This window comes from Lampris incognitus, chromosome 6 (genome assembly GCF_029633865.1).
Source record: "Lampris incognitus isolate fLamInc1 chromosome 6, fLamInc1.hap2, whole genome shotgun sequence".
In the NCBI taxonomy this organism is placed as follows: domain Eukaryota; kingdom Metazoa; phylum Chordata; class Actinopteri; order Lampriformes; family Lampridae; genus Lampris; species Lampris incognitus.
In genome coordinates this window covers 48,909,918-48,922,031 of record NC_079216.1, presented here as the reverse complement: position 1 = coordinate 48,922,031, position 12,114 = coordinate 48,909,918, and the positions used below count along the sequence as shown (strand labels likewise).

The 12,114-nt window shown below is 42.1% G+C and overlaps 1 protein-coding gene across 1 annotated transcript in view; it reads right to left on the bottom strand.

Moving 5' to 3' along the window:
- Nucleotides 1-10,594: 10,594 nt before the first annotated feature.
- Nucleotides 10,595-12,114, bottom strand: part of LOC130113851 (tetraspanin-18-like) — a 45,011-nt gene continuing 43,491 nt past the window's right edge. Inside the window, 1 exon segment of the mRNA XM_056281522.1 lies at nt 10,595-11,619. Within this exon segment, the coding sequence (XP_056137497.1) occupies nt 11,572-11,619 (48 nt within the window). The 3' untranslated portion in view covers nt 10,595-11,571.

The window sequence follows — 12,114 nt, the reverse complement described above, 5'->3', positions numbered from 1 at the left end:
TCTTACCACTCCAACAGAGCTTCTTCTGTTGTTCTGGGTAACTCTACGTCCTGGATGGCTCAGTTGAGTTGTGGTGTCCCTCAAGGCTCAGTTCTTGACCCCCCTTCTATTTTCTATATTCATGCTGCCTCTTGGCCAGGTCATTCAAAATCATGATGTGCTCTACCATTTTTTATGCTGACGACACTCAGTTATACATGCCATTAAAACCCACAGATCCTAGCGGCCTAGCAAATCTCACAACTTGCCTCTCTGACATTATATCCTGGATGTCCCAAAATTTTCTTAAATTTTATGATTTCAAGTCTGAAGTCATTTTGTTCGGTCCCCCAAATTCCATCAGCCCTTTTGTTACTAATCTTGGTGGTCAGTCAAATAGTCTTAAGCAGGCTGCTAGGAATGTTGGTGTAATAGTCGATGCAAACGTTGGTTTTGATAATCAAGTCAAACATGTTGTTCAGTCATGCCTTTTCCAGCTCAAGATAATCTCTAAAAATAGGTCATTTTTATTAATTGCTGATCTAGAGGAAAACTCGTACATTTTTATTCATTCTCGGCTTGATTATTCTAACGCACTTTACTCAAGTATCATCAAGGGCTCCCTTCACCAGCTGCAGTTGGTACAAAATGCTGCTACTTGACTAATTAACGGGGCAAAGAGGCATGGCGATATCACTCCTCTGCCTCCCTACACTGGCTCCCTGTTAGATTCTGAATTTATTTTAAAATTTTATTGCTCACTTTTAAGGCCTTAAACAGTCTTGCTCCTACATACATTTCCAATTTATTGACCTGGTATATGCCCTCTCGACCATTAAGAGCCGCAGATGGAGCCCTGCTGGTTAGTCCCAGGTCAAAATTTGCCACAAAGGGTGATCAGGCTTTCGCTGTTAGAGCCCCACACTATGGAACTCCCTTCTTGTCAATCTAAGACACACAGTTTTAAGCTTCTTTTAAATCTCGGCTTAAAATGTTTCTCTTTGTGAAAGCTTTTACAAATTTTTGATATTTGTTTTTATTTATTTATACTGTTTTCATTTTTACTTTTACTTATTTGGTCTTATTCTTACTTTTTCCTTGTCCTGTTTTATTTCTTTGTAAAGCACTTTAACTTTGTTTTAGAAAAGTGCTATATAAATTAATTATTATTATTATTATTATACTGTCACATGTGCAAGGGCACGCATGCACTATGTCCACAAAACAAGAGTTTATAAATTAAGTTGCACAGGGGGAAATCCATCAAATATTTTGTATTTAATACAGTACTGCAAGAGGCAATTCTACATAACAAATAAACCTACACATTGGGCCATCACCTTCACAGGTTACTCAACAAATTAAAGGATAAACAACATCCTTTAGGCCACATCAAGAAGAAGTATGTCGTATAATTATACAGCCATATGCCCTCATCCAGAAACATAGCCACAATTACAAAAGTGCAAACAATACCACCCTTAAATAGCACAGTGTACAAAGCAGGAGCGACATTTTCCAAGGGTGCATAAGTGGATTTATGAACTCACCACTAGAACAGCTGGAGTCGCCGACTGTGAGTGCAGAAGTGAGCTAATTTCAGCCAAATCATTAGCTTGAGCTTGGTTGTCACTGCCACGACTTATTGTCAATGTGGGTGCTGTCCCAAACCACTTCCTCGTGTCCATATTAATTGAATGATGGCTAAGTTGCACATAGCTAAGTTTTAGCTTTGTTTACCACTAAGAAAATGTCCACATTAGTGTCGCCCAGCTAACGTCTCTAATATAATTGATTGGCTGGTCATATGATGCGGATGTGGTCGTTTTTTTTAATTGGCTAGGCAGGGGGTTGTTATTTTTAGTAAGAAATGGTTTCATAAATGCAAACTATCACTGTTTTGTGCTTTATTTTGTATTACAGTGTTAAGTCTTCCACTACCAAAGTGTATGAGTTAATTTTACTTATAGCTGTAAAGGTATTACAGTTTTATTTTTTATTTTTTATTTTTTTTGTCAGGGAGAGAATTCAGCTGAAGGGGTACAGTGACCTTATTGGACGGGCTTGGACCCTCAATGGTTCCCATGGGCCATCATCCCTGTAAAAGGGAATAAGTGTGGGAGAGGGACTTGGCTCTGGGATGAGATTAGAGTAGTAATTTATTTAGAGGCTTTGTCTTGGCCAGTCTTCTCTATCATGATGCTCTACAACTCAGCATGATCAACGAGGTCAGATGCATGTTGTAACAACTGGTGCAAACAGTACAGGTCTGGTTTGGTACACAGGTCAGTCAGAACAGGCAAAGAAACACTGGCAAAAAGAAGACAAATGCGAGGTCAGGTAAAACAAACTAGAGATCCGAAACACCAGGAAAAAAGGACACTAGAAAAACAGGCTGGATCGCTTGACACTGGGTACAGAGATGACCTGGCATTGAGAGAGGGGAACACACAGACTAAATTCACTGGTAGGGAGTAAATGAGGGGAACAGGTGTGGTTGGCTGACGGCAAAACCAGGGGCAGGAACTGAAATGATGAAACAGGTGAGTACTTCAAAATAAATCAGGAAACAGTGAATGAATAGCATGAAACAATGCAAAACATAACCTAGGAAGCAAGGTGGGACCTCACACGTGTCTTTGCTGCTACACCCATTCTGAGGAGTAACATCCATCATTTTAGATTATTCACACTAAATCCATTTCAGGATCATCACTAGATCAGAATGTTGTATGGTGTCTTATTTAACAACTAATACCTGGTAAGAGACCGGTGCAAAATATTTTCAATCAACTTGTCTATGACCTGGTCATCTTCTATGAACCTGTCAAATATAATACTCGGGTTTAATGACTTGAAAGGAAGTGAAACTCGGAGCAAGCCCAGAGTAAGTCTATCAGAGCAAGTATCCTCCCTTGTCTGAGAGGGTCTTAGCTGGCTTTGTCGGTCTTGGTGTTTTTTTTGGGTTTTTTTTTAACCGGCCTCTCTTCAGTTTTCCTATCAGGCGACAGTACACAGCCTAGTCTCTTTTCCAAGCATCTCTGTGGCCTATCGCCACGGAAACAACTTGCATCATTTACCGAGTCCCCCTAATAAAACTCAAGTTTATTAGTGTGTGGAAATGTCGAGTGTGGCTTTCTGACATGCGAACACAAACAGAGAGGGAAAGGATTTAAAGGGGTACTGACACATGGAAGTCGGTTTGGACAGGGTAAAAGGTGAACAGCGGGGACCTAACCACTGGGTTACTGGGTTAAATCAACACTCAGGCTTCAAGCTTTTCTATTTATTGAAGTAGAAAAGCTAGGTTGTCAAAGTAACAAACAAGAAAAAAGCCCAAAAAGACACAAATTATATATACTGTACTTAAGGATTTGCTTAAACGGCTGGATTAACTTTAAAAGTACTTGTCTTCACGAGAATGAATGGTGACAAGATGAATAGTGACAAGATGAATAGTGACAAGATGAATGGTGATGAGATTTCTGGGATCAAAACCGGGAAACCCTCCCCCTCCCCCCCTCCCCTAAAGACAACAAGTAAACCCTCAGGCATACATCCATCATCACTGGCCACTTCTTAGAAGTTCCATCCTCCATTATAGGTTAGGTGAATGGGAATGCTTCCTGCAGTTTATCATCAAAATTAAATTTTCATTAGGTCCCCTAATGAGGATGCGGAGCTGTAATTGGCCCTCCCATCTTACCAAGATTACACTTTCAAAGCCATCGCGAATCTTGGCTGCGGCGTCCTTGTGAGATTGTAGTCTTAGTGAGGGCATTCGAAAGTTGAGACAGGAATTTCAGACATCCCTAGGGTGGCTTTCATGTAATCTTAAAAATCCTTTTGAATGAGAGTAAATAAATTATACAGAATATTTCCAGTCATAATAGTTTAAAAAAAAAACAACGTCTCAGTGGGCAATCCGGGGACAGTGCCTGCTGGCATTCAATTCAAGGACTATCCCTGGAAAATGGGGATGTCTAGCTACGCTAACACAAATGAAAGAAAGCGCTAACGGAGAAGTTTTACATAACGCTAAATGCATCCATTGGTGTGCTGTTGGGATGAATGACTCACGTTGTCTGATGTCTCTATACTCTTGCCTCCAGCTCTCGGATCCTGTTTAGCCTTATATAGAGTGAAGTGAAGGGGTCGTCGTAAAGAGCCGAGGTCTTCTCAACCTCCACCCACATGCAGATTCTCTCTGGGCACTCTACAACTTTGATATCAGGCGTTTGCTATCTAACCACCACGTACTTCATCTTCTTATCCCCCTACTCTCAGAGAACAGCCCCATGTGTCCCGTCTCTACAGTATGCTTTCAATTATGGATCTGGTGGATATGGAGCCGGCAAAGTGTCCTTGTGATTTATTATACGTCCTCCAGTCCATTCATGTTCAGTGCATTTACACAAGAAGTGCTAGTCCTCCTGCTGTAGGACTTAAAGGTCAGAAACGCACAACACATGACCTCTCAGGGACTTATGTGCACAGGCTTCTTGCAAGTCCTGATTGACAGACAGCACTGCAGACTCTACAGCATAGGCAGAGGAGCAAGGGGCAGAAGTCATGCTGAACTGGCCTGCAGCTGCAGACAAAACTATGTAGAAGGAGGAAAATGTCATTAGAACGGAGAAAGTGATAACGCTTCAAAAAATGAGCAAGATAACTAATGATGAATGATGAAGTGGCAATGAAGGAATACAAAAGGTCCCGAATGTAGTTACTTTGGTCAGGCTGACAACCGGGAGAAAATTCATTGCCTCTTTTACCACAGAGCACTATGTGTTCTTCATAGGTGGGGTGGTGTACAGATTAGTCCAAGTCCGATTGACTGAAAACACATGGTTCATGTGTGAGTCATAGAGTCCAACAAGAGAGCTCTCATGACAGTGGTCACATCCCAACAGACTCATTTCCTGGCAGTTCAGCTCACTTCCTGTTTCTTCCTGGATAGAGGGCACCACACTGTGCGTCACAGAGACTGCCCAGGCCACTATAGGGCTTCTGTTTCTGTGGGACTCATACTCAGTAACTTTGGGACAATTGTGGCATTACATATACCACAACCACAAGGCTTGCAACCAGACTCCAGGCTATTATTGTGGGCTGTGGTATTGTTTGGTTTTCGGTCTGTCCCATGTCCGAATTTGTCATTTGAAAATGGTTTTATAGATTCTCCTATTACCTTCGGTGGGTTTTGGTAATCTCACTGGGGCAGATGTATGTTGTCTATGCCCTGGTTTTGTTTCTGGTGTACAGTCCTTTAGAGGTCTCTCTGAATGCTCCAACTCTCCGCTGGACCTATGACACCTTTCACAATGGATAGACACAACACAAGGAGAGACTTGAGTTTTACCTTGGCTTGAGGAGGGGTTATTACACGCAGGGAAAAAAGGACTTTTTAATTCCACTGGGAGTCTAACCACTCATAAATCAGCAAGCAATGAAAGTTTCCTTGCCAAACAGGGGGCTAAAACAAACTAAGCACTGAGCCTCATGACCCCCCCCCTGCCCCCCACTCTCTCCTTCCTTTCCCTGGTAGGAATTTTTATGAGGAGAGAAGAGAGCGAGGGGTTGAAAGAGCATGAAAGAGCACCCTTTGCACACAGAGGTAAATACTACAATTTCAATCGACGTCAAATGAACAAAAACTCAAAAATAATCAAACAATATTTTAGGAGCTATGAGACGAATTCCAACAATAGCAACTGGGAAGACTATGTTTCATCCCCATAATTCATAAAATATCAAGATTAGGGGAACCTTCTTGGATGAATCTTATTTAGCGTTTCTTCCTGGTGTGATATTTGTTGCCACAGATTGGAAAATATGTATTTATGTACTGAAAATGCTGACATATTGAGCCGCTAAGCGAAGAGAGATAGCAGGGGCTGTCTGTTCACAGATTGCAAGTGTAATACAGCCGAAATCAAGTTTCCATTAGGATTCCCATATCTATCGAAGTCTGATCCAAGTCTTATCATGCTAGACGGAGCAGCATTGTTACTGTATAAAGGGGCAAAAGTCGATGTCCATCATATCTGGAGCAGTGGGGTTTCCCAATGGCTAAACTGGAGTACCGGCTCCAGTATCCACCATGACTCCATAGTGAATCCCTATCTGCCCCAGGGTCTGTTGACCTCGTGCTCCAGCATCCCCAGAGAGGCGAATTTCCCCACGGAAATCAATGAGGTAGTACATTATCACTAAAACAGAGCACTATATGAAAACCTCAAGCCCCATAGCATTAGTTAATGGAGGGTTGCACACCTTAGGCCTGTGTTAATGAGACTCGCGTGTGATGTGACCTGAGCATACTGGAGGGAGTAAAACACCAGGCTCTGGAGCCAGTGCTGATCACCAGTAACACTTAGCAGCTGTTAAACGCTCAGTGAGATCCTGACGTGAATCAAAGCAGACATTTTAAATATGTGTGTGTGTACGTATGTGTGTGTGTGTGGCAGTGGTGGCAGTGGTGGTGGCGGCGGTGGTGGTGGTGGTGCTCTGACACATTGACTGCTACTGGTGCTTACTTTCTAATCAACAGGTCAAACACAAAACTCACCCTAAAAGGCATGCTGTTTTAATTTAAGATCAAGCCTTACAGTCTATGTCAGATCTGCCATAGTTTATACATAGAATTTGCAGAATAAAACCTGCAGGCCTCTCGAAAATCAGTTTGTTGCAGTTGGCTGTTTACAGGGTCGAGGGTGGGGCAACAGGCAGCATGTGGGGACAACATACAGCATGCAGATGCTGTTTTAGACACGGAAGGCAGAAAACGAAATTCTCGACATCGTTCGGTGAAAATGAAAAAAGTGGTGAGTCTAATTTTAGATTAGAACCCTGTCTGATTTTAACGACTGGGAGAGAAAGCCAGTTCTCTTAAGAAGAGCCAAAGACCAGACCATTACCTAAATTTAAAGAACAAAGTCTGTAAGTGAGAGGTTGGTCTATTACTCTTCTTTCTGGTACCATGTTAATAATCCCTCTTACCCTGTGCCCTGTACCCTTACTAAGTGCATTGTGTCAGTGCAGAATAGGAATACTACTGCCCTCATGTGGCAATCTTACTTATTGCATAGAGGCGCTATACATGGACCCTCAGAGGCGCTATAAATGGACCCTCTTATCCACAGTAAATTACATTGTACTGTACATGTTATTGTACAATAATGCATCCAATATCAAAAATATTCAGTATTATTATATCGTTATTATTATTATTTGTTATATTATATTTCGTGATATAAATATTAGCTATTATTGTCAGTTCCTTATCTATCATCGTGTATTATGGTTAATTAGTTAGTCATTACAGGTTAATGTTTTAAAAATATACATTTATTTTTCTATAGGAAAATGGACAAAGAAAACACCTCAACTGGAAAAAAAGGGGGGGTTAAAAACAACTGTAAGCTTCATTACAATCTGTCATTGGGCTGACAAAGAAAGCCAATAACCTGTATATGGTAACAAACAGATAATAGGACCTGCAAGAAAAGAGCCAGAGATGCACAGGATATGTGGATGTGTGGTAAGTAATGAAAATGACAGCGGCTGGATTGTTAAGTATCAAGTGCCAATGAGGAGTATCCTCTTTATTTCCCCTGTGCTTTGACGGTCTGTGTCAGTGTTAAGGCTGTAAAGTGGGAAAGTTCTGCAGGATTTGCCCGAATTTCTCCATATATTGATTTTAGGCAGAAACTGACCATTTTCTTGTCCGTGGATCTGAGGTTACAATCAGGAACCGAGCCAACCAAACTTTGCAAACTTTCTAAGAAGGCATGTTGCATGTGAGCCTGCAGAATAAAGCCAGCAGAGGCTTCTTAATGGCGCTATGCTGCTTTGCACACACCGTGTCCTGTACCGTGCTGTGTAAAACCCAAAGACGTTTCAAGAGGTGGTAATGAACAGAGGATTCTGAGCTCTGTGCAGACAAGTGGTTTAGATTATCAGAAAGGCCTATTTCAACATCGCTGCTTTAAAACTCAAGGGTCGAAATTTGGGAGTGGTGAAAAAAACCCCAACGCAGTTACCAGTATCACCACAGGCGTCGGTGTTCCAGCAGAATAGAGGACGTTCTGCTGCTCACGGGCCCTCCTCCATCAGCCCGGCGCACTGTGCAGGAGCAGGTGGAGGAGGAAGAGGAGGGAAAGGTAAATCCTTGTGTTGAGGGGGAAAACGTGGCTTTGTGCCTCGCTGTAGTTTTAGATCGTTTTAGATGAAATATGGGGAACAGCCAAGAATGAGACTTACGAATGATCCGTGGATGAAGCACCGCGATTCATCTACGACCTGTCACTGCGCTTGAGAGAGTGTTTTTCTCAGAAGACGCCGCATCACATCCGATATCGTCCAATATCTCCACTGGGCATGCGCGAGTGAGCGCGTCGTGTCGGAGGGAACAACTCGGAGCTGGAGGGTTTCCGGTCCGATCCCCGAACAGAGCAAGACACCTATCCCGAACTGCTCCCGATGGTTGCTATAATTGGTGCTCATGTCAGGTTTTCCAAAAAACCTGACATGAGAGACAGACAGACAGACAGACAGACAGACAGACTCCTTTCTTGGCAGCACAGTAGAAACGTTAGAGCTTGATGAACACGTCTGCAGTGATGTTTTGCTCTGCCTGTGTAACAGTCTCTGTCTGGTCATTTTGTTTGGACAGCTTAGGTTTTGGCAGTATATATTTTTACTTGCATGTCAGTTAATCAAAATTCACTTAACATAAGCAAATATTTTGCTTTTAAAGCTCCACTTGTCTTTCCAGAGTCCTGTGTGTCGACCGTAGACAGATGCAGAGCATCTTAACGTTATTAGAAAAGCTGCCGACGTCCCGGAGCTCACAAGCACCACTTTCCAGATATACTATATGTGAGGCCCCAAGAGAAAAAGTCACTTCAGCTTTTTCTTTCGATCCGTCTACATTCCAGTTTGTCACTTTGTGCTAAAATAGTGGTCAGCTCCTCACTGAAGTCTGCAGTTATGAAAACAGCACAACGTTGTTTATTCTAGTGTCTGGAAGTTACTCAGAATATGAATATTGTTTATTCTCTGAATCCCCCCCCCCCCGATTAAACAGTCACTGGATACAAGAATTAAAAAAGGGGTTATTTCTTTCCAACAACTCATATTCAGGATATATGATGTGGTCTGGCTGGATAGAAACCGCCAATATTATTCTAACCTGGGGAGGTCTTTATCATTAGGCCAACGGTAGAGACCACTTCGGGCCCCGGCCATCAACAGACCAAATACCGATTCAATTACAGTTAGACTTCCACCTCCTCCTCCTCCTCCTCATCACACACACACACACACACACACACACACACACACACAATGGATGGACTAGCCCACCTGCCAGAGTGTGACCCACTTCACGAACCTCTTGACATTTTGTGCATATTGTAAATGGAAAATTCCTAAAACTCCTTAAACCAAAGCCGTAATTTATGTTTACTCAGCACGAACTGTTTTTGTGATCGTTACGTGATTACATTGTCCAAATGTCTGCCTTATTTTACTCACGGTAACTAATAGGTAGTTCTTCGTGGTGCTGCTGCGTAAAGTCAACAAATGAACTAATACATTTAAAAATATCTCGTTCAAGTGGTGCCGAGAAGGGAAAATGAAGGCTGACAGTGTAATTTACAGGCATGTTTTGACAAACTTAAGCCAGGCTTTGTGGCGACGTCCTTACCGGTACTTCCAGCACGATAATGGTGTCGGGTGCCAAGGGTCTCAGCGCAGGGTCAATCAATATTAGTAGTTACTAAATTTAATAGCTCAGGTTTGAGGTATGGTTGTTAGGTTTGTGAAAGGGAAAGGCAAACAACAGAAGACGTACTTGAGTCACACTTCCCAGAAATGTAGACCCCCCGCTGCCTCTAATAGGGGAAAGAAAAAAAAGATGACCACTTTGACCACCGTCAGGATCAAAATGTGACCTAGATCTTACCCAAAATGAAGTGGTTATACTGGGAGATGACCCAGCACTGTGGCAGAAAGCAACTTCCTGACAAAGAAGGTTGTCCTATGATCGATAGAGAGCCCGTCCAAACTGAAGACGTTCCAATTTAGGATTTTCTTTAAGTGATGAGAAAACACCGCAGGTCTAAGTAAAAGTACAAATGCAGTGATGCCTTTTGGTTGCCATCTTCTACGCAATCTGGACCAGACCACACATTTGGTAGGTGATTGTTTCCAGAACCGGATAATCCCATCTTCTCATTTGAAACAGTGTTAATGTCCCGCTGAGCTCATGGTTAATATAAAAAAAGACACAGGACTATCCCTGACCCACTTTTTCAACCCTAACAAGGAAATTCCTGATAAATATGGCCAGAAAATGGCGAGAGGTGGCACTGACCACAGCCCCAAATACACGTGGCTTTGCCAAGGGCCAAAAAAATTCACCAAGTCCATCCCTGTTCGGAGGTCAGCTTTCTCCTGTCAATCCGTTATTCCAGATAAAAACTAGACTTTATTTGCATTCAAAGAAAAAAACCTGAGCGTAAACCAACAAGCCTCTACTTGCGTGTTCTGGTTTATCCAGCACAACACTTGACAGACGATGTAATCAGAATCAGAATCAGAACCAGAATCATGTTTATTGGCGATGTAGGTTTGCACTACATGGAATTTGACCCTGGTTTCATGGCTCTCTCGGTGTACTTAACATGTAACATTTCATTAAAAAGATCCGAAGTCGTCGCAGTTTAAATAAAACACTCGGACAAAAGTTGAGAATGTCATTTTATGTCATTAACGTTTCAGGAATCTAATACAAATGTATACACTTACATTTCACCAGTTAAAACCACATAAAACCACTATTGCAATAAACAACACCATACAAAATGAAAAGGAATCCGAGGTTGGCTTTCAAGCTTGCAGATGGTCACGAAGAGCCGCAAGTTCACATGCACACAAGTAAACTAGTTCACACGTCACACACATTCACGCAAGAGTGTATGCACACTCTTACCACTGTCACGCTCTTTCTCTCACACGCGCGCGCGCACACACACACACACACACACACACACACACACACACACTAGGCTTTTATTATACAGCACCAAAAGAAGTGTGACTCTAACAGTGGTATGTGGATGAAGGCAGTGTGATATTGTGTATGCGAGAAAATGGAGTGACAGCAGAAGTGTACCTTAAACACAAATTTTCTGTACAGTTAAGCCAACTTTACTCAGTATAAATATTCTTCATCCAAAAGTCAGTGCAGTGTCTTCTACTCAGGCTCCTCCTCGTGCCCGGTCCACTTTACGCCCGGTCTATGCTCGACCTGGTCCACCAAGTTACCTGTTTTCACTTTACACACAAAATATTTCACATCATTTTTTTATGATCTCCCATTTTCTTTACGGTTTGTGTTTTTGACATCCAGTACCTCAAAGGTCCAGCTGTGAAGTACAGGAGTTTGAGGGCTGTTTTTCCACCACTTGGCTGATATATAAAGAGAACAACAGATTTACAAGTGTCCGTCTTTCGTCTTTTTTCTTTTTCCTTTCTTCTTATCTCCTGGTTTCCCTTTTTAAAAAGTTCGCTGGTGAAGCAGCTCTACTGGATCCCCCTGAAGAGACACATGGCAAAGACCATGGCAAAGAGCTGTGGAAAGCACAGACAACTGAAAGATTAGAACGACTGAGAATAGAAAATATATGAATCAACTTGTGTTTCATTTTAGGACTGTGTTAAACTTAAAATAGTTGCACTTTACTAATGCCACTCTATCTTACAACCTATCAAACTATCTTTGAGACCAAGCCAGATGAATATGGGTCCCTGTAATATCATCTCTCACTCATAGATGGAGTTCTTGTTACACAAAATATGGGCCACTCAAATAATACCTCTTAGATGCAGTCAAATATTGTCAGCTGACAGGATTTTACACATAGATTTCATATTTAACTCAAATTAAGAGGAAACAAGGATAGCAAAATTTGGGGTTTTTTTTCTTTTTGATTCCCCCCCTTTTAATATTTTCTTCTCCCTAACTGTACTTGGCCAATTACCCCACTCTTCTGAGCTGGCTCGGAAGACTGGGATAATTGGACTGATACAATTGGGGGGGAAAAAAAAGGGGGGGGGGGGATAAAA